Source organism: Polistes dominula, unplaced genomic scaffold (genome assembly GCF_049000335.1).
Source record: "Polistes dominula isolate Pdom_NZ unplaced genomic scaffold, Pdom_raw_medaka contig_15, whole genome shotgun sequence".
Taxonomy (NCBI): Eukaryota; Metazoa; Arthropoda; class Insecta; order Hymenoptera; family Vespidae; genus Polistes; species Polistes dominula.
In genome coordinates this window covers 7,599,545-7,621,310 of record NW_028300915.1, presented here as the reverse complement: position 1 = coordinate 7,621,310, position 21,766 = coordinate 7,599,545, and the positions used below count along the sequence as shown (strand labels likewise).

General features: G+C 27.7%; 5 protein-coding genes and 1 long non-coding RNA gene across 16 annotated transcripts; 1 reads left to right on the top strand and 5 right to left on the bottom strand.

Moving 5' to 3' along the window:
* Window positions 1–370: 370 nt before the first annotated feature.
* Window positions 371–3,337, bottom strand: Nacalpha (nascent polypeptide associated complex protein alpha subunit). Of its 3 annotated transcripts, none has more exons than XM_015330752.2 (6): window positions 3,203–3,337; window positions 1,920–2,192; window positions 1,704–1,823; window positions 1,086–1,181; window positions 852–1,010; window positions 371–636 (listed from the first exon to the last, which is right to left on the bottom strand). In XM_015330752.2, the coding sequence occupies exons 2-6, from the start codon at window positions 2,178–2,180 to the stop codon at window positions 622–624; spliced, it is 651 nt and encodes a 216-aa protein (XP_015186238.1). In that variant the 5' UTR covers window positions 2,181–2,192; window positions 3,203–3,337; the 3' UTR covers window positions 371–621. The 3 variants fall into 3 exon arrangements, with proteins under 3 accessions (XP_015186238.1, XP_015186246.1, XP_015186254.1); XM_015330760.2 differs by lacking the exon at window positions 3,203–3,337 and adding an exon at window positions 3,045–3,196; XM_015330768.2 differs by lacking the exon at window positions 3,203–3,337 and adding an exon at window positions 2,800–3,002.
* A 699-nt stretch (window positions 3,338–4,036) lies between these two features.
* LOC149033224 (uncharacterized) lies at window positions 4,037–8,283 on the top strand. The gene is made up of 3 exons (XR_016175932.1): window positions 4,037–5,084; window positions 7,901–8,053; window positions 8,143–8,283. It is a non-coding gene; the product is annotated as an uncharacterized LOC149033224 (long non-coding RNA).
* Lnpk (zinc-ribbon metal-binding protein lunapark) lies at window positions 5,269–10,464 on the bottom strand. Its single transcript, XM_015330736.2, has 9 exons — window positions 10,325–10,464; window positions 9,514–9,555; window positions 9,236–9,423; window positions 8,886–9,072; window positions 8,421–8,676; window positions 8,118–8,288; window positions 7,859–8,041; window positions 7,707–7,784; window positions 5,269–7,434 (listed from the first exon to the last, which is right to left on the bottom strand). Exons 1-9 carry the CDS (start codon window positions 10,349–10,351, stop codon window positions 7,364–7,366), a joined length of 1,203 nt encoding a protein of 400 aa, XP_015186222.1. The 5' UTR covers window positions 10,352–10,464; the 3' UTR covers window positions 5,269–7,363.
* Window positions 10,325–14,992, bottom strand: LOC107069238 (uncharacterized). Of its 9 annotated transcripts, none has more exons than XM_089170269.1 (5): window positions 14,622–14,992; window positions 13,808–13,922; window positions 12,115–12,827; window positions 11,654–12,043; window positions 10,325–11,587 (listed from the first exon to the last, which is right to left on the bottom strand). In XM_089170269.1, the coding sequence occupies exons 3-5, from the start codon at window positions 12,547–12,549 to the stop codon at window positions 11,237–11,239; spliced, it is 1,176 nt and encodes a 391-aa protein (XP_089026395.1). In that variant the 5' UTR covers window positions 12,550–12,827; window positions 13,808–13,922; window positions 14,622–14,992; the 3' UTR covers window positions 10,325–11,236. The 9 variants fall into 9 exon arrangements, with proteins under 9 accessions (XP_089026395.1, XP_089026398.1, XP_089026396.1 ...); XM_089170272.1 differs by having other exon boundaries at window positions 13,808–13,918; XM_089170270.1 differs by lacking the exon at window positions 14,622–14,992 and adding an exon at window positions 14,574–14,596.
* Window positions 14,993–16,291: 1,299 nt separating this feature from the next.
* On the bottom strand, window positions 16,292–18,154 carry LOC107073740 (Microfibril-associated protein 1). Its single transcript, XM_015334435.2, is given in 3 exon segments — window positions 16,292–17,210; window positions 17,212–17,777; window positions 17,941–18,154. Coding segments are annotated over 3 exon segments (1,380 nt in total). The 5' UTR covers window positions 18,038–18,154; the 3' UTR covers window positions 16,292–16,493.
* Window positions 18,155–19,260: 1,106 nt separating this feature from the next.
* LOC149033223 (microfibrillar-associated protein 1-like) lies at window positions 19,261–21,121 on the bottom strand. Its single transcript, XM_089170263.1, has 2 exons — window positions 20,909–21,121; window positions 19,261–20,745 (listed from the first exon to the last, which is right to left on the bottom strand). The coding sequence occupies exons 1-2, from the start codon at window positions 21,003–21,005 to the stop codon at window positions 19,463–19,465; spliced, it is 1,380 nt and encodes a 459-aa protein (XP_089026389.1). The 5' UTR covers window positions 21,006–21,121; the 3' UTR covers window positions 19,261–19,462.
* Between the last annotated feature and the right edge of the window lie 645 nt (window positions 21,122–21,766).

Here is a 21,766-nt window from a genome sequence, read left to right as displayed (position 1 = left end):
GTTTTTATATATGTTTATATATGAAAATACATATGTTTTTTGAAGCAGTCATTTGACCGCTCATGGTAGGATTAAGTATACATGAAATTTCGGTAGATTTAGTGTTAAGGAAATAGGCTACGAAGACTGTGAATGGAGGGGTCGCGCTCAGGGACGGGAACACTGTTGGGATTTAGGACTTGCGGCAATGAATTTTCGAGTTCCTAATGCCAATTAATAATAATAATAATGATGATAAATTCAAATTATATAATCGAATCAATTTTCTTTCATTATAGATGTAACTATTTCAATATAAATACAAAAATAAAATATAAACGAAGTTTGTATAAATAATGATTCATAAAAGCCAAATAAAACTAATGGGATATACCGTGTCCTTAATATATTTATTTGTTAATTCCGTATGAATTATGTACATACACGTAAATTTAGATTCCCGAAAAAGATCGCCTGGCCTATAACCTCTATAAGATTTCGTCTTATGGAATTATGTGAATTCTTGCAATGTAATGATAAAAAGAAAGAAATGAGTTTTTTTATGATGCATAGATGATTCAACAGTGATTTCAAAATGCAGGCTTCGTCATACCATAGCATAACCATTTCTAAAAAGCTTCATCACATTGTCAATTCCTAAAACAAACGTAACATCATTGTTAATATTGTACCCTTATTTCCATAAAATTAAATTACAATCACAATTATGTACTTTCAGTCTGCCAAGATTAACAACAATATATTTTCAGGTAATTATAAACTTTATCGCGAAACCTTTTAATATTAATCATCATAATAAAAATATTAAAGAACAATTATAAAAAATAATAATTCAAATAAATCTTACTTACCATAATAGCATTGACAATGTCATTTTTATTATTTCTAAGAGCTTTAATAGCTTTGCCTTTAGATACGTTGGCTTGGCACATTACCAAATCCACATCTTTCTCTTCCACATCTGTATCATCAACTTCTTCTTCCGATTCTTCTTGTATTGGAGCGACAACCTTAAATAACGTAGAAAAAATATAAGATTTGCTATCAATGTATTATGTCGATTAAAATATGTACGATTTCTTTACCGTTGTGCTACCACCAGCTTCAGTTGCAGGAATTACAGGTGGTTCTTTAAATTTCTCAGCAGCTGCGACTTGAGCTTGTTGGCTTAAATCTTCAATCTATAAATAAATCAGTAAATAATATATTTTATTAAATGAACATAGTATAATAATAATAAAAAATAAAAAATCATCGATTATATCTCAGTCTGCCAAGGTATTTATCTACACGATATGTTTAGTCGATAAATTGCAAAACCATATACAGTGTCATCATATATATTCCAACCATTAACATTTGACTGCCACATCAAAATCATATATTTCGCTCAAAGTGCCATGATAGTATTTTTATTATTGAAAATTTCATAAAAATTAATCTTTTATTTTCGATGTTCCAATAAAAATTTGTAATTGTTCAATGAAGCACTTTTATTTCAATTATATTCTAATTAGCGGTAATGTTCAAAATTCACTAAATGTAAATTTTCATTCAATTTTTACCATTATAAATAGTTCAATAATGACCGCCATGGCGTCACAGGAGAAACCGTGGCCTATCATACATGACCAACGTGGCAGTCAAAATGTTAAGTAAAAATGGTTTCTTATGAAATTAAATGTACAGGAATAAAAACATACCTTAGCTTCTCCAAATACGATATAAATATCTGAAGCTGGATTTTTCAAAACATCCGGCTTATTAATGACAAACAATATATTCTTTGACTTCCTAATGGTTACCCTATTAACACCTTGTACCTAAATTGAAAAACATGAAATAAGAAATTAATATCTAAAATAAGTAGTAGTTTTAAATAATAATTATCATTTTATGAGAATAGGTAACAAAATTACCGGCTTCAATCCTAACTTGCTCATTAATTTTCTAGCTTTCTTCTCTCCTCGGCTCTGCTTAGCTTTAGAGACCATGTCAAGAGGAAGGCCAGCAATTGCTGCTGCTGGATAACTAGCAGCACCACCGACACTGGCATCTTCTAATTCTGGAATGGTATCATCCGAATCTGAATCAGTGCCAGACCCAACTCCTACTCTTGCAGCCTCAATTTTTGTGGGCTCAGAGCTGGCAGCTTTATCTAGTTCGGTTAATTCCGGCATTTTTCTTTATCTCTGATAAAAATTCAATGAATTAGTTTTTCATTATTATAACAATGTAAGATAGGCATAAAATATAAAGCATAAAATTTAATCTTATATGAATAACATAAACGTGTATGTAAAAAAAAAATTTGCAAATACAAGTAACCCTCCTACAACACTGCATCCTACAACACGGTTTTCTTTCAAAAAAAAAACCTTTGTACAACGTATAACACTGTACTTCTACAAACGCGGTGAGGCTTGCCGTTTAAAGATACAGAGTTGCGGAAAGTATTTCTATTCATCTCCATGGCCTGAAAACAAAAATTTTTGGCTCATGGATCTGGATCTCATACAACACGGTTTCACACAATACGGCATTTTCTAGTAACCAATTTACCGTGTTAGAGGAGGGTTACCTGTATAGACAAAATTCTACTACAGTCAGTACTACAATAAATCAATCCCAAAAGAAGAAAAATGATACACGTGTTTGGTATAAACGAAATAATAAAACATAATTAACTTCTATCAAATAAACTTAAAAACTAGATGTTAATTAAGCTTAAATCAAATGAATACGTTATAATAACTTAAAAGTGAAATATAGAAATAAAAATGTGTCGAAAAAGAATACCAATGCAGAGTCGATGCGGCCATTTCTACAATTAAGCAGACATTGTTATGGCACCCTATTGAACTACTGTAAAGCACCGCATACGTTATTACTTATCAACTGATCATAAATTTATTTAACAAACTTAAAAAATGTTACGTCACAATAAATATTTCATTGTTTAGATATCCAACAAATGTATTATTCAATGACAAAATTTGAGATTGTTAACATATAAATGCGAATAAAATCATAGACAAGCATACCAAGAACAAGATTCCAAATACAATTGCGTAAATTATTGACGATATGAATTGTAGTAGAATATTATTTCCATATAAAAGTTATTTCAATTAATGTTACATCGATTTAAAACAATTTAACAATTTTTGTTAGACGATGTCGATATAATTATTAGATTTACCTCGAACGATAATTCCTCGTCGATAATGCACTATTTTTAATATCCGAATTCAAGCGTGTTTACAAGTGTGAAATTTTCTGACACTATTTTGTAATTTTAAGAACGCAAACATTGGACTAGCATAGCATTAAGTCTTATACACAATTGACGACATTATGTGGAGGATGCACTTCGCTATTTTACCAGAACTTATACTTTCCACCACATAATGTTTTAGATATTATCCCCGTTTTCCAATTACAGAGCATAATGCGACTCAGTGCCGCACAATGCCGCATTGTGCTAATGCTTAATTGGAACATGAATTAGTTTTCAAGTGCACCAGCAGAGTGCGCTAGGTTCAGTGTTGAAACAAAAAATATTCATAGACTTAGCAACCTCATTAATGTATAAATAAAGTGGTATACAATAATAATGATTCGATCAAGCCATTGCAATGTTGACAAAAGTATATTTCTGTAAAATAAATTTATTTATAGTTTTGAATTTTAAAATGAAATTGTATTCACATTTTATGTGTAGAATATAAAAAAAAATAGTCGATGACCTTCATCCATACTTATATTTATTTTTTAACACAGTCTGAATTAACTTTTTATTATTTCCAAAAAACTACGACGAGAAGAAAGCTTTAAGAATTTTTTCAATAATAAACAATATTACTAACGATAATATACATACAATTTCGATCAATGCCAACTTAAAGAAAAAACACTTGGTTATTTTCTGCTACTGAGTTGGTATCGATTGAACGCATCGCTCGAGCGCAACACTTTTTACAGTGTTCGATTGTGCGATGCGATGCTCTAGTTGGAACATTCAACCTTGAGCATTATGCCGCATAATGCGCTTTAGTGCTGTAATTGGAAAACGGGGTTTATTCTCTTTAGTGTTCGGATTAAGAAGAAGTGGACAGAAATCCTTTTGGATTATCCGTTCCTCGCAAGGCGACACGCGATGGTCCGGCGTGTCTTTTTCTATTGGTGTGACTACCAACCAATGAGATGTTAATGATCAACTGTGTTAGACGTTGCTCAATCTAGGGACCCTGTAGGAGGGACGCGCCAAAGAATTTTAGGGGACAGGAACTTATGTAGTCACGTGATTGCGCGCGAATGATTCAAACATTTTAAGGTAGTACCCCCCTGTGAAGACCGAAATTTCAATGCTTTTTCATGAATTTGTTTGAATAGAAAAACAAAATGCGATCGTCTTAAAATTTTAATATGTTTTTATCATTATCTTAAACTATACAAAAAAAATTTTTTTAACCTAATTTGGGCAAGATTTGTCCTTTTTTTTAACATTAAATTGGAGTCCCCTAAGTCAATTTGCGGAAGCACAGAGCCTTTGTAGCCGTCTGAAACAAAAAAACTAAAAATACTTATTATTCTTTAGGCCTAATTATAGACATGATACCAACAATATGTATATTTTTTTCAAAAAAAAAAAAAATGACGGACGTGTGAAAAATTTTTTTCAAAATCGGTGCTTTTTTTTACCTTTATTTGTTTAAAAAAATATATTTATTATTAAAAAATTAAAGATTTTTGAGGTATCATGCATCAGAATATGTGTAAAGAATAACTGATAAAAATTTTAGCCCAATCGGTTCTATAGTTTTTAGTGAGTGCTTCCGCAAAATTTCAAAAACGTAGTTTCGAGAAAAACGGACACAATACACATTGTTTTACACATTGTTCAAATGTATTTCTCCGCGGCGCGTGGTGGGGGTATTATTTCTCCTCTGTTGCGCATCTAACCTCGGCTTCCCTCGGCTTCTTTCGGTTTCCCGACACATCGACACGTAACATTTCGTTGTGTGCGAGGCGTCCTGGACTCGAGAGAAGGGGTAGAAATATTCTACGATCTGGCTTCACTGGTTAGTCAAAATAAATTAACCAAATCTTATAATTAACGTTAAAAATAGCAATAAGAAAAACTTTTTTATTATTTTACAATTATTTCCAAGATATTATCGTCAACTTGTTGTGTAAATCTATTCAATTTCATCTTACCTAGTCGCAGTTGAGTAAAGGATGGAAAACTAAATTAAAAAAGTCCAATTAAAAGTAAATTATAATTTATTATCGTAAATTGCACTTTTTACAAGACTAGACTTTTTACCATTTGCATCATTGCATTTTTTTATATTAGTAATTAATAACTATCAATTAAGGTTATATTATCTGTGGTAAAGTGAATAAAGACGTATTTCTCTGATTAATTTTAGCATTCTTATTACGATCCCTGACTCATCCACTTGTACACCCGTGAACAATACACTTATTTACCATTTTTAAATAAATATTACTTTTTATAAATTAAAAAAACATTAATACAATTGTTAATGATGCAGTATTGTCAACAATTGTCAATGAAAAATATGACGTTATAAACTTGACATTAGTAAACATAACGAAACCTAGCGGCGTATTTCCGATAATGATCTTTCTTTTTCTTTCCAGTCGCGTTTGCTAGTTATTTTCCTATGTCGATTGCCCTCCTGGTATCTAGGCTCCGTGAAAAATAGTTTAAATAACCATAAAAGCAAATGCAATGATTTACATAAGCATTTTTAAACAAAAATAAATAAATAAAATTTAAATTTTTATTACAATTATTCGAATAATTTTTCTTCCTATGCAATAGCAAAGAGAAAAGAAAAATCTGTATAAATAACATATATAAGAGGAGTTTTAAAAAACTGTATTAATTTCTATCCGAAATACTGGTAATAAAAATGATAATAATTTTCACTCTTTAAGAGACACAATAAAATATAATAAATGATTTACAAATAAACGATGAAAAAGAAAAGAAATAAATATTGTAGATTATTCTTAAGAGACAATAAAAATATAATTTTTCTTTTCTTATAAAAATATTCATGTAAAATTTTATTTAAATTTTAAAATTTGTATATGTATAGCATATATAATTTATAATAAATATATACATATACATTTATATATTACAAATATATACGTTGTTTTTGTTTTCTGTTTCTGGAGATTACATTTGATACAATATAAATCCAAAACAACGGGAGTGTCTACTATATTAAGCGTATAATAAATTTCTATATATATAATAATATACGTTAAAGAAACTAACGTGCCTCCTGACAAATATTTTCTTTGATCATTTTTTTTCTTAATAATATTTAATTCTTCACAAGATAACACTTAAGCTTTTATCTGGCAGAATTTATAATATTCTTTTAACAAATATATTCTTTGTTTTTTTCTTTTTGAGTAGCAAATTTCTCGTTAAATATATATTGTAATTATTTTCTCTTACTTTCTTTTTATTAAATGTAAACATTTAAAATATCTTTAAAATGCTATATTATTTTTTTATATATAAGTAAAGTTTTTTCGAGACCAGCTTTTTAAATACTTAAAAATATAATATCAATTACTTACTAATTTTTAGTCAAGTATGTCTGTATGAGTGTGTGCTGTGTATATATAATATAAAATTTCACTTTCAAGAAAATATCAATCATCACAGAATTTAAAATTAGATAAATTAATTGTATCTCAACAAAATTACATTAAAAAGTAATATGATTTGTTTTTTCCATTCCCCAAAAAATATATAAGGAGACAAAAAAATTGACCTCACATTTTAATCATATTTTCTTACAAAAATGATTCTTCCTTTAATATAAATACTTATTTATTTCTCTATTTATAAAGATAAAACAGTCTCATATAAAATACGTATTTTATACTAAACAATATAAGAATTTGATTATTCTTTTTCTTCTACTGCTAAATGACTCATGATTGTAAAAATAATAATAATATAAACATTATTCTGATATAAACTGAAAAGCATAATTATTTTTTATCATCCCAAAAAAAAAAATAAAAAAAATGAACTGTATATTTTATTTTATTATACTGTGCTATTTAATATCTTTATGCAATTCCGATTACAAATTACATAAAGATAACTTGGAATGATTTTATTTTTAATTATCGAAAATTTCATTATTCCATCATTGTTAACCTTTATATATATATATATATATATATATATATAATTGACCACTACTGAACATAAAACATAATTTTATTATATTGCGCTGCATTATTGATGTCATTATCAACAATAATAAAGAGTACCTATGCCGACTGAATATTAATAATATCAATCATCAATTTCCATATCTTCCGCGAATGGATTTGTGTTGAATTGGTTCGTTTGCGAGCTTTGCATTCCTAATTACGAAACAGTTACTTGGAATTAATTAAAAAATAAGTATACATCAAAAAATAAAAAAAATATTATCTCCTTTTTTTAACCCTTTCGTTACGGAATGCTTTGTTTATATGGGTATCGTTGCACGTTAGAATCCCTATTTAGATCGGTTGGTTGTTCATACGAGCTCATTCAGATGGACGACCGTATATGGGTTATTAGTAACGAAAGGGTTCAAAATATATTAAACAAAATATTACAGAAATATAATAGATAAACATGTAATGTTTACCTTTATTGGAATCGTCATCAACCTGATCTCGATTTTCCGATATTTCTGTCGGTTTTTCGACTAATTCAATATCTGAATCTAAAAATAAAATATCTATAAAATATATGTATATGCTTATCTAAATCAAGAAAGTAACACAGTATTTTGATTACCAGTATCAGACGAACATAACGCATCTATTTCTGAAATTTTAGCTGTTTCAGTGGTTTTATTGGATAATTCGACTTTAGATGTAGCAGAGGTTAGAGAAATATTAGAAAGATCCTCTACTTTTTGAACACCTGGCTTTTGCTTTTTCGGAGGATTCCAAAAATTGCAATAACAACATCTGAATCCTAAGAATGCAAGTATTACGTTTCTTCATATATTTTCTACTTCTTAAGTTAACAGATTTTCAGAAATCTTATTCACCTAAATATTCAAACTCTTCTTTAAGAGCCATTCCATTATGATATTCACATTGACGACAAATTAAAGCGTAACGATTTGATGGGCCATCACCAACTAAGTAATCAATTAATCGGTCAAAAACGCTTCTCTGATGCGGCAGTATGGGGCGTGCTAATGTATACTCAGGCGATTCTAATATGTAATATAATTTTATATTAATAAATAATATAAATAAAATGATTACCAGAAAATAAATATATCAGTGCAATTATTACAAATAATTAAATACTATTTATTATTATATAAACATGAAATGGTACTAACTGTTTCCCATAGATGTCCTATTAAGCATTCTAGAACCACTTTGAAGAGAACTGTTTAACGGTGTGTTTTTAGTAGGAGTTGCATCAACAGATAAAATTTGAGCATTGGTACCACTTGAAACATCGAGCGTTTGATTTGAATTTCCTATAGTTCTTTTTCTTAATTCTTCCATACCAGGTGAAGAAGAAGTAATAACTTGTGTTACATTAGGTTGTCGTAATTTTTCTACTGCCTGTGGTAGTAATTTAATAGGTGCCTAAAAAACAATAACATTCATTAATCCAAATACAATTATTAGAATTTTTCAATTTAGAACCTTATTTTTCTTTTATGTATTAAATAGTATAACCAGCAATCATTATTATAACTTACACTTGCAGAATTCTAAAAAAAGTATATTACTTACCTTTACTGTTAACATATGAGATTCTTTATTGTTTACTTAATACAATTGTTTAGACTTACTGATGTCATTTTAAGTTGATCCGGTGCAAATCTCAATAAAATTTCTTTGGCCTTTTTATAAGTTTCTGTTTCGGTAACTTCATCTAAAATTTTAGTCTTCTCTCGTTGCATTATTATCAATTTTTCTTGATTCTGTGATATTTTCTGTTTGTAGTACCACGATACCATTTTTTTAGTTAACAGTATTCTGTAGTAATACATAATGTTCTCTTCATATTTATTATCAATTCATTTAGAAATTAATTAATCAATTAACTTATATGCTTGCCTTTACATATAATCAATTTTAAGGAAAAAAAAGAAAAGAAAAAAAGAAGAAGAAAAGAACAAATAATAATAAGGATACTTACAAAATTGGAAAAATTAATAACGGAGTAATATAGAATAATTGATCGTACAAAGAGGCTGGGAAGAAGTAAAAATAGAAAATGAAGGCTGTCGTGATGTAAAGAGTAACACTATAAATGACAAGTGTTCCAACAATCTTTTTATGCCTTTGTTCAGTATTTTGCCCATATTCTTGTATTTCTTTTATTTTCTATAAAAAAAGAAGAGAACAAATCTTATAATTTATACAACAATAAAATAAAAATAAATATGCATAACATAAAACAAAGATTTCTCTTACAGAATCTAATTCTTCTAAAATTTCAATAGTTGTTTTTTTTCTCTGTAACAAAATAAAAACGAATTTTTTATTATAACAAATATAATTTATAAAAAATACAAAGTCATCTTGTTCAAAGTATAGTAGTCTTAAAATAAAAATATTTAAAATTTATTTAAATACTAATACCAGAAAAATATTCAATACTATTTTATGCAAATACATTAACCAAAAGCGTAAGAGTTCACCTAGCATTTTTTATTGTATTCATTATCTTTCAATTTTGACTAATCATCCCAACAATATAGAATTCAAAAAATGATAACGCATTAAATTTTGAAGATAAATATTTTAATAGAATTCATTCTACACAATGAATTTAATTCAAACGTGGAGATTAACTCAACAATGATTTATATTATATATTAACAATTATTTTTTAAAATAAATTGTAACTATAATGATTATTTTAAGATATTTAAAATCGATGTGTATAATTTATATAATATCTTAAAATAATAATGAAATATAAGATACAACGAGCCTGTCTTGGTTCTAAAAATAACCATAGTTGTCAAATAAAAATATTATTCATGCACATCTTTTTTTACTTTGTTTGATTATAGAAAAAAGAGGAAAATATAATTATAATAATTGTAATAATAATAATAATATTAAAAGTTTATCTTATAATATATGAAAACCTTTAATGAACTATTTCAAATCTAACACATAACCTCTTTAATATAAAAAAGTTTATTCATGATGAAAAATACGAAGTATATAATAAAAAAGTTATTACAATATAAAAATATGAGAAAATAATACTCACACGAAATGTGGACAAAATGATTCCCATGTTTGCAAATGATGATTACGATGGTCACGTCCTTCCTTTTGTTAAGAAAAAATAAATTATTAAAGTTGATTGGTTATTATTGTCAATTCTTATGTCAGAATTAGTATCTGATGCACAAAAGATTTATGTGTTTTATTTTTTTAAATTTAACTTCGAAATTCAATTGTCATATATATATATATATATATATATATATATATATGTAACGATTCTACTTTTTAAACCTGATATAACTACACCCGCGTTTTGTTCCGATATTTATAACTTGCTTCCTACAAAGATTTTCCAGATGCCAACAGGATAATGTTTACTTGCATATTGTTATGAAAAACTACATATATATATATTTATTTATTTTCTATTTTAATCACAAACTAAATTTAATAGATCACTTATTTTTCCACTATTGTTAATATTTTTTATTGTTTATTTTTTCTTTTCGATTTACATGAATTTTGTAGGAAAAAAAAATTAACCACAAAAGAAATTTTAAGAAGCTACTAAAATGCAACTATAGAATAGCCATGAAAAATCGTACCAACTAAATAAATTTAAAACCTATGTTAGATTTCGCAGATTTATATTCTTTTTCAATTTTAATAATTTGTGATTGGTTATCTATTAGCTCGTTTCTTAAAGAGCAAACAGAAATAACTAATCACTGCTTGAAAATATAACCAATCATATTTTCGTAAATTTTAATGTAATAGACAATTGACACAAAATTTCAATGATTAGAAGTTAATATATTAAAATATCTTTAATATTTGATTACTATTAATATGTTAAAAGATAATAGTTTTTAAATTTAGAAACCTTGAATAGCAATATAAGTTATTTGTAAAATATTAATAATAAATAAATAAATTTAAGATGTGATTTTATTTATTTACAATTAGAAGCCTTCATTCCCATTCTTATGTACTCATTAATAATTGGAATTGCTCTTTCAATCATATTAACTTCCAAAGATGAAACTTTTGGTAAACCAAAATTTTTCTTTATTCCTCCAATCCCAAATTGTAATTGAGATGTAAAGAAACGACATACTGGCAATACATTTGAACGTACAAACGCACATGCATAAACATTGTCGAGATTGTTTAAACCACCGACAAGAGTCAAGATTAACTTTGCTGCAGCTGATCCATTCAAGAGAGCTAACTTTTTCACTTTAAAATTGATTTGATCTTGTTTGGTTGCTTGAAATAATTCTATCAATGTATCACTTTGACCCTAAACAATTAATATATAATTATTTATATTTTATTATTACACGAAAGGAAAAGAAGATATTTTTACTTGTACACTTGTAAATTCATTGACAGGCTTGGTGCATGATAAAAGCGGAACAATAGTATTTAAATCAGCTCCTCCAGCTATTGGAACTGTTATAGATGCAGGATTCAAATCTAAGATATTTCCAGTTATTGTTTCAATTCGCATTACTTCTGTAGAAACTGAACCAATCAATCTATTTGGATCCCATTTGCCTGCATGTTTATAAATTTCTGATACCATCGACATCGTTGCTGTTACAGGTTTTGTAAAAATTGCAACAAGTGCTGTAGGGCAAATTGCGATTATATGCTCTACCATTTGATGAATATATTTCGAGCACCTATTAAGCTGAATATATGGATCTTTATCAATATTAAAATCCGACTCATCCATAAGTGCAACAATATTTGTCTAAAAATAAATTATAATTGATTTTTTCTTTTTCTTCATTTCATTATTATAATATAATTATAGTAACGTACTTTTACCAAGGCTTTTCTAATTAATTTTTTAGTAAAATACTTTATACGAATAGTAGTATCAATGTGATTTGCATCAAAAACGGTACCAGCTAATTTTCCACTTAAATCAACTAAATGTATATCTTTTATAAAACGAGATTGTTTCAAAAAAACTGCTGTATAAATGGAAGACAAGCCTCCACCAATAATACAAACATTTACATCGATCATGCGATTATCAAAAAAATTATATTCATTAAATTGCGAGGGACGCATAATATTATTTCGTTTGCATTCTTCATTTATGTTATTCTCTTTAGATCTATTATAACATTGTAATTTAATATTTCTCTTAATAATATTTAATTGTATATTAGAAGTATATCGTAAAATGTAAAATTTATTAAAACAGCTAATAATATTTCCAAAGTAATACGAGAAACACTTTGAGATCATTTTTAAATAATTTTAGGTTTATGATATTTTAATACTCTGTCAAAAAAGGAATAAAAAGTGATTTTATTGATAATAAATATTAATGAAAAAAAATTTCAAGAGAAATGTTAGTTTATTAAGATCAACAGTATTATTCGATCTTTCTTCAAATATAAATAAAAATAAATGATTACTTTATCGTATTCAATATTTTTAATATGATTTGATATACTATTTAGGAATTTTTTTACTTTTTTTATTAACTCCAGCTTTAGCGTCCTTTTCTATAGGGAAAAAATCTGAAACAATACATTGTTCTTAATTAGCTGGAAATATTTTTGTATATTATTCATTTAAAAACATACTTAAAGTTATTCAAAAAAATATATATATAATGTATAGTTATTTTAAATTTGATACTTCAAGCTTGTTAAATTTATATTTTATCTTTGCGTCAAGATTTTACAAAACAAAAAAAGGTTATTATTTATAAATACTTAAATAGTCTTTTGTTCTATTAATCATTTATTAAATATATATATAAGGTGTTTTTTAATATGTGAAAGTCCTTTGGAAGTAAAAAAGTTCATATAAATATGTATATACATGTATCCTATTTGAAATTGTTTCTAAGTTATAGCTCGCGGATATTTCTTGTCTTTACCAATGTCATACATTCAGTTAATTACATTTAGTCATCTTGGTTTATTCAGTTTAGTTTCAATACTGCGTGGTTATCTAACTAGAAATACTTCATTATTTTCTATCTGCTGTGCACCTTAGAAATTACATGTATGTACTTCCATTTTTATTTCTGAGCTCATTTAAAAATAATTATGTATTCGACATCCATTGTCAGCATTAAAAAACTTATAGCATATATAGAAGAAGATTGTCAACACAGTGCTGTGGAATTCGATAAGATGACGACTATAGGTGTGTATACAATTCGAATCTTTTTGGGAGCCTTCCATGAAAATAAATTGGTACAAATTATTGAAACATAAAACAAATTCAAATAGGAGGAGACATGTTTGAATGCATTTTTGTCATTGTTTAGTGTCTTCTGTCCTCTCCTAAAGTTGGACACACATATAAAAAAAATACTTTGTATATTATATTAAATAATTTATGTGAATATATTTATTATTTAAATAATAGTATTTTCTTATGTATTGTGCGCATACAGATAGTAAAGCAAATATTTCTGACTAATAATTTAATTTAAGTTTTCTATATAGTAATATTTTTTAATTAAATTATTGTTTTTAATTTTTACCAGGTGCATATGAGAAGTTGCTTATCATTTTTTCTATATCATTTCTTACTAGCCTCAGAAGAAAATAATAGTCTTCTAAGTCATTGTACGTTTTTTGTAGCATTCTTAATTCTTTCTGAAAAAAAGTATATTAAAATATTTTGTGTGAGTTTTAAATCTATATTATAGAAGAATAAAAATCAAATACAGGCATCCCTCAAATAACACGACTTATTGGTTCTGTATAATTCGAAATTGTATTATTCGATACTAATAATATATACAATTTTGGAGATAACGTTATACTACAGACAATCGGTTTTCCTTGTAAGCCAACGATATGTATATGTATATATGTATTGTGTGATCAACTTAATTTTTAATAGTAATTTACGCGACTTCGTGTAATTCGAACTCAGTGCTATTCAGAAGATGCCTGTACGTTTCACACACAAAAAATGATTTTATGAATTTAAATCATTTCATCAAACATACTTTATCTGACATTTGAAAAAATAATAATTGTAAATTGTTGTAAATAATATTAATACACAAATAAAAAAAAAAAACTGTTCTTAATTCAATTTGTGGCGGTCAACTTTATTTATAATTATCACAGTTGTCAACACAAATTCAAAATTGTCATGAATAAAACCAGAGGAGATTAGAATAAAATAAATATATAAAAAATTATTTATTTTATAATATTTACTAGCAATATAGATCAAAAAAATAAAATAAATAAATAAATTTAACACAAGAAAAAATTAAAAACTGCAATATATACAATTTAAAGTTTTACTATTGATATCATCATTGTGTAACATTTGCGTACTAAGGTGAGTGATGTAACAGCAATGTGCCTTTTCTATTGGTTAATTATCATCCAAGAGGTGTAAGTGATCACCTCTGATTGGTTGTTAACACTAAAAAGTCTGTGGCGTCCCGCATGTAGCGGTACGACCGATGGTCGCGCCATCTAAGTTACTAGAAGGCTAGGGAACCACGCTAGCAAGTGTGGTCACCAGACGAGTACAGTCTGTGCGTAGCCGTTGAGAAGTGTACAAGAAAGAAAAGCAAATCGCATTCGTTAAATAAAAATCATAAAACAAATTCAGTCTAATATTATCTTTACTATAGAGAAACCCTCTACACGCACAAGCTCGGTGCTGACACCTCTCGGTCGATTCGTTAAGTCGCGGCGCTTCTCACCAGGACGGTGCTGACACTTTCCTGTACGCCGGCACCAACCTTCGAAGGTCCCTAGCAGCCGCCGGAATTGCGCGCGTCCGGTGGTGGCAATATCTGTTCAACCACGTAGCCAGTCCAGGAAGTGGCAGCGCCGGATTAGCCGAAGCTTGTGACGTGCTTCGACCCGAGGTTCTGATTAGCGGATCAACGTGGCGTGATCTCAGCGCGTCGTCCTACGCGCTACGATGATCTAGGATTCAGCGGAAGCTGAACCGATTTTGGTCATTCTTGTGCGGTTTATCATTCAGAAAAGTCGATATTTTCACACGTTCGTGAATTCCAATATCTTGTCTTACCGTTGAATTCTGTGTCTTATCGATCTCGTGTGCTTGTTCGCTATCTTCTTCGTCATTTCTGTTTCTGTGTGGATCACTAGTGATATAAAGGAAGTTTCCACTGGTCGTCGTCCAGCGTTGGTGATTGGTCAATTGCAGTGGTCAAAAACTAGCCACGCGGCGCTGCTTTTGGCGGGAATATCATCCCCACTTCTACAAGTCTTTTACTGGCAGACTATGAGATATAGACTAGAATTGAATAGACTATATCTATCCAATTACACATCTTGGCTAGGATCAAATTTTGAAATATATCTTAAGCTTTAAAAAAACTATTATAAATTCAATAAGAAAGATTCAATTAAGTTTAATTTGATAAAAGGCATTACAGTATTTTGAAATTTCAAAACAACTTCTAGGAATTTATACAATTTTGATAAATATAATTATCTACTATATAGATTGATTCTATACGAGTTCGAATTACACGAAGTCGCGTAAATTACTATTAAAAATTAAGTTGATCACACAATACATATATACATATACATATCGTTGGCTTACAAGGAAAACCGATTGTCTGTAGTATAACGTTATCTCCAAAATTGTATATATTATTAGTATCGAATAATACAATTTCGAATTATACAGAACCAATAAGTCGTGTTATTTGAGGGATGCCTGTATTTGATTTTTATTCTTCTATAATATAGATTTAAAACTCGCATAAAATATTTTAATATACTTTTTTTTCTAGAAGAATTAAGAGTATTACAAAAAATATATAGTGACTAAAAAAGATTATAATTTTCTTTTGTGGCTAGTAAGAAATGATAAGCAACTTCTAATGTGCACCTGGTAAAAATTAATAACAATAATTTAATTAAAAAATATTAGTAAATAAAAAACTTAAATTAAATTATTAATCAGTAATATTTACTTTGCTATCTGTATGCGCACAATACATAAGAAAATAGTATTATTTAAATAATAAATATATTTATATACATTATTTAATATAATATACAGAGTATATTTTAATATGTGTGTCCTACTTTAGGAGAAGACAGAAGACACAAAACAATTTTTATGTATAAAATTCTTATATACAATTATACACTCTTAGCAAAATAAAATTATACAAAATTATATAAATGCTTAGGTATATATTTACATTCAATTTAATTTTCATCTTTTCTTTTTTTCAGAGACGGTCGATCAAAAACTTGTTTCATTCCAGCAGCTTGATTATTATGAAACTTGAGATTTTGAGCAGTTTCTGATATCCAAGGTGAATCAAATTGTGTAGTATCTTGATCTACTAAATGAGTATATTTAGTTCTACCACTACGACCAAAATTTTTAACTTGCATTACTTTTGGTAATATTGTTTTATCAAAGTGATCTTCCAAAGTAGCACCGGAAAAGTCTCTTTTAAATATATTATCATCTTTATCCAAGTAGAAAGCACCACGATGATAATATTTTTGTAAAAATTTATATTTTCCTTTAGCAGCTTTGTTAGTTATTACTTTTGGATTTAATCGAGCTTCTTGTCTACGCTCTTCCTCCGTCATATTACGTATTCGTTCAATTTCTAATCTTTCCTTTTCAATTTGTTCCCTTTCTTCTCTATCTCGTTTAATTCTTTTTAATTCTCTTAATTTCCAAGCTTCATATTCGACTTCATCGTTTTCATCGTCCGTACAAACATCCTCAAGCTTTCCCTCTTGCTCGTTATTAGTTTTGTTTACTTGTGTCTCTTTTCTAATAGCTTCTTCTACCATACGGAAAGTTTGTCTTTTTCTTTCCTCAGCTAGTTTTTTAGCTTCTATTTCTGCTTGTTTTTGTTTCAAAGCTTCCTTTTCTTTTTCCATAACAGTAATTCTATCCTTTTTTTCTAACAAAAACTGGCTTAAGTCTTGGTCCAGTTTCTTCTTCGGAATCTGTGTATTCCTCATATTCAGAGCTTTCTTCGGTACTGTCACCAGATCTTTCTTCTTCTCCGTGTAATAATTCTTCTTCTATCTCTTTTTTTGATAATACTCGTTGTTTCAAGGCTTCGCGTCTTCGTTCTATCTCAGAGTCTGATAATTCTTCATCTTCTGAAGAATCTGAACTTTCTAATTTAATTCTTTTACGTGATGTTTCTGATTCAACCTCAATAATTTCTGGTTCATGGATATGTCTTTGTCTTTCAATATGAGATTCTACAACTGAATCTCTTTGTCTCTCTAATCGCGTTAATCTCCTTAAACGTGGATCATCTTCGTCTCTTATTTTGACTACTTGAGCAGTATGTGGAATATCAGTAATGGTTTCATTATCGTCATAATTTTTGTGAACACGTTTTTCTAGAAAATCTTCATCTTCTGATTCTTCTTCTGAACTAGCGACAGGAGCATAGTCAGGACGCTTACCGGATACATACCGGTGAACTTTTACTTTTTTCATAGAAAGTTCTCCTATATAAATAGAAAAGAATACATTTAATAAAAATATGAAGTCTTAATCAAAAACTAATTACTTAATATTTAATTTTATAGAACATATATACATATACATTATATGCCTATAAATTTTTATTAAACATTTTTTTGAAAAATATTACATCTTATAACTACTAACCTTTATCATTTTTAACTGGTACAGCACCTGCTGTACTTTGTATTCCCATAGGTGCAGGAGCTAAAGAATTATTGGTTACAAAATAATCCATCATCATTTTTACGTTATTGTTGAAATTATAATTATTATATTCTCTTTTTTATCCACTTTTTTTTATAAACTATGAAGTTTATACTACAAACTTTAAGATCGCTATGACAAGCTTCGACTAGATAAAATAACTTATAACGCATACGCGAACAGAAAAATAGGATTTACAATAAAAAAACTCTAGATGGCAGCAGCGTGTATCTCAGACTTTTTAGTGTTAACAACCAATCAGAGGTGATCACTGACACCTCTTGGATGATAATTAACCAATAGAAAAGGCACATTGCTGTTACATCACTCACCTTAGTACGCAAATGTTACACAATGATGATATCAATAGTAAAACTTTAAATTGTATATATTGCAGTTTTTAATTTTTTCTTGTGTTAAATTTATTTATTTATTTTATTTTTTTGATCTATATTGCTAGTAAATATTATAAAATAAATAATTTTTTATATATTTATTTTATTCTAATCTCCTCTGGTTTTATTCATGACAATTTTGAATTTGTATTGACAACTGTGATAATTATAAATAAAGTTGACCGCCACAAATTGAATTAAGAACAGTTTTTTTTTTTTTATTTGTGTATTTATATTATTTACAACAATTTACAATTATTATTTTTTCAAATGGCAGATAAATTATGTTTAATGAAATGATTTAAATTCATAAAATCATTTTTTGTGCGTGAAACGTACAGGCATCTTTTGAATAGCACTGAGTTCGAATTACACGAAGTCGCGTAAATTACTATTAAAAATTAAGTTGATCACACAATACATATATACATATACATATCGTTGGCTTACAAGGAAAACCGATTGTCTGTAGTATAACGTTATCTCCAAAATTGTATATATTATTAGTATCGAATAATACAATTTCGAATTATACAGAACCAATAAGTCGTGTTATTTGAGGGATGCCTGTATTTGATTTTTATTCTTCTATAATATAGATTTAAAACTCGCATAAAATATTTTAATATACTTTTTTTTCTAGAAGAATTAAGAGTATTACAAAAAATATATAGTGACTAAAAAAGATTATAATTTTCTTTTGTGGCTAGTAAGAAATGATAAGCAACTTCTAATGTGCACCTGGTAAAAATTAATAACAATAATTTAATTAAAAAATATTAGTAAATAAAAAACTTAAATTAAATTATTAATCAGTAATATTTACTTTGCTATCTGTATGCGCACAATACATAAGAAAATAGTATTATTTAAATAATAAATATATTTATATACATTATTTAATATAATATACAGAGTATATTTTAATATGTGTGTCCTACTTTAGGAGAAGACAGAAGACACAAAACAATTTTTATGTATAAAATTCTTATATACAATTATACACTCTTAGCAAAATAAAATTATACAAAATTATATAAATGCTTAGGTATATATTTACATTCAATTTAATTTTCATCTTTTCTTTTTTTCAGAGACGGTCGATCAAAAACTTGTTTCATTCCAGCAGCTTGATTATTATGAAACTTGAGATTTTGAGCAGTTTCTGATATCCAAGGTGAATCAAATTGTGTAGTATCTTGATCTACTAAATGAGTATATTTAGTTCTACCACTACGACCAAAATTTTTAACTTGCATTACTTTTGGTAATATTGTTTTATCAAAGTGATCTTCCAAAGTAGCACCGGAAAAGTCTCTTTTAAATATATTATCATCTTTATCCAAGTAGAAAGCACCACGATGATAATATTTTTGTAAAAATTTATATTTTCCTTTAGCAGCTTTGTTAGTTATTACTTTTGGATTTAATCGAGCTTCTTGTCTACGCTCTTCCTCCGTCATATTACGTATTCGTTCAATTTCTAATCTTTCCTTTTCAATTTGTTCCCTTTCTTCTCTATCTCGTTTAATTCTTTTTAATTCTCTTAATTTCCAAGCTTCATATTCGACTTCATCGTTTTCATCGTCCGTACAAACATCCTCAAGCTTTCCCTCTTGCTCGTTATTAGTTTTGTTTACTTGTGTCTCTTTTCTAATAGCTTCTTCTACCATACGGAAAGTTTGTCTTTTTCTTTCCTCAGCTAGTTTTTTAGCTTCTATTTCTGCTTGTTTTTGTTTCAAAGCTTCCTTTTCTTTTTCCATAACAGTAATTCTATCCTTTTTTCTAACAAAAACTGGCTTAAGTCTTGGTCCAGTTTCTTCTTCGGAATCTGTGTATTCCTCATATTCAGAGCTTTCTTCGGTACTGTCACCAGATCTTTCTTCTTCTCCGTGTAATAATTCTTCTTCTATCTCTTTTTTTGATAATACTCGTTGTTTCAAGGCTTCGCGTCTTCGTTCTATCTCAGAGTCTGATAATTCTTCATCTTCTGAAGAATCTGAACTTTCTAATTTAATTCTTTTACGTGATGTTTCTGATTCAACCTCAATAATTTCTGGTTCATGGATATGTCTTTGTCTTTCAATATGAGATTCTACAACTGAATCTCTTTGTCTCTCTAATCGCGTTAATCTCCTTAAACGTGGATCATCTTCGTCTCTTATTTTGACTACTTGAGCAGTATGTGGAATATCAGTAATGGTTTCATTATCGTCATAATTTTTGTGAACACGTTTTTCTAGAAAATCTTCATCTTCTGATTCTTCTTCTGAACTAGCGACAGGAGCATAGTCAGGACGCTTACCGGATACATACCGGTGAACTTTTACTTTTTTCATAGAAAGTTCTCCTATATAAATAGAAAAGAATACATTTAATAAAAATATGAAGTCTTAATCAAAAACTAATTACTTAATATTTAATTTTATAGAACATATATACATATACATTATATGCCTATAAATTTTTATTAAACATTTTTTTGAAAAATATTACATCTTATAACTACTAACCTTTATCATTTTTAACTGGTACAGCACCTGCTGTACTTTGTATTCCCATAGGTGCAGGAGCTAAAGAATTATTGGTTACAAAATAATCCATCATCATTTTTACGTTATTGTTGAAATTATAATTATTATATTCTCTTTTTTATCCACTTTTTTTTATAAACTATGAAGTTTATACTACAAACTTTAAGATCGCTATGACAAGCTTCGACTAGATAAAATAACTTATAACGCATACGCGAACAGAAAAATAGGATTTACAATAAAAAAACTCTAGATGGCAGCAGCGTGTATCTCAGACTTTTTAGTGTTAACAACCAATCAGAGGTGATCACTGACACCTCTTGGATGATAATTAACCAATAGAAAAGGCACATTGCTGTTACATCACTCACCTTAGTACGCAAATGTTACACAATGATGATATCAATAGTAAAACTTTAAATTGTATATATTGCAGTTTTTAATTTTTTCTTGTGTTAAATTTATTTATTTATTTTATTTTTTTGATCTATATTGCTAGTAAATATTATAAAATAAATAATTTTTTATATATTTATTTTATTCTAATCTCCTCTGGTTTTATTCATGACAATTTTGAATTTGTATTGACAACTGTGATAATTATAAATAAAGTTGACCGCCACAAATTGAATTAAGAACAGTTTTTTTTTTTTTATTTGTGTATTTATATTATTTACAACAATTTACAATTATTATTTTTTCAAATGGCAGATAAATTATGTTTAATGAAATGATTTAAATTCATAAAATCATTTTTTGTGCGTGAAACGTACAGGCATCTTTTGAATAGCACTGAGTTCGAATTACACGAAGTCGCGTAAATTACTATTAAAAATT

Bases quoted from the DNA above. Each gene is read 5' to 3' on its own strand.
- Nacalpha (XM_015330752.2), bottom strand. From the start codon at position 2,180: ATGCCGGAATTAACCGAACTAGATAAAGCTGCCAGCTCTGAGCCCACA. The intron at 1,182-1,703 runs GTATGTTTTTAT...ATTTATTTATAG, and splicing joins TCGTATTTGGAGAAGCTAAG to ATTGAAGATTTAAGCCAACA. The intron at 1,011-1,085 runs GTAAAGAAATCG...ACGTTATTTAAG, and splicing joins AAGCTGGTGGTAGCACAACG to GTTGTCGCTCCAATACAAGA.
- LOC107069238 (XM_089170269.1), bottom strand. From the start codon at position 12,549: ATGATCTCAAAGTGTTTCTCGTATTACTTTGGAAATATTATTAGCTGT. The intron at 12,044-12,114 runs GTACGTTACTAT...ATTTATTTTTAG, and splicing joins TTAGAAAAGCCTTGGTAAAA to ACAAATATTGTTGCACTTAT. The intron at 11,588-11,653 runs GTAAAAATATCT...TTAATTGTTTAG, and splicing joins ATGAATTTACAAGTGTACAA to GGTCAAAGTGATACATTGAT.
- LOC149033223 (XM_089170263.1), bottom strand. From the start codon at position 21,005: ATGATGATGGATTATTTTGTAACCAATAATTCTTTAGCTCCTGCACCT. The intron at 20,746-20,908 runs GTTAGTAGTTAT...CTATTTATATAG, and splicing joins ACCAGTTAAAAATGATAAAG to GAGAACTTTCTATGAAAAAA.
- Lnpk (XM_015330736.2), bottom strand. From the start codon at position 10,351: ATGGGAATCATTTTGTCCACATTTCGT. The intron at 8,042-8,117 runs GTGAATAAGATT...TTGCATTCTTAG, and splicing joins AGAAGAGTTTGAATATTTAG to GATTCAGATGTTGTTATTGC. The intron at 7,435-7,706 runs GTAAACATTACA...TTTCGTAATTAG, and splicing joins TGATGACGATTCCAATAAAG to GAATGCAAAGCTCGCAAACG.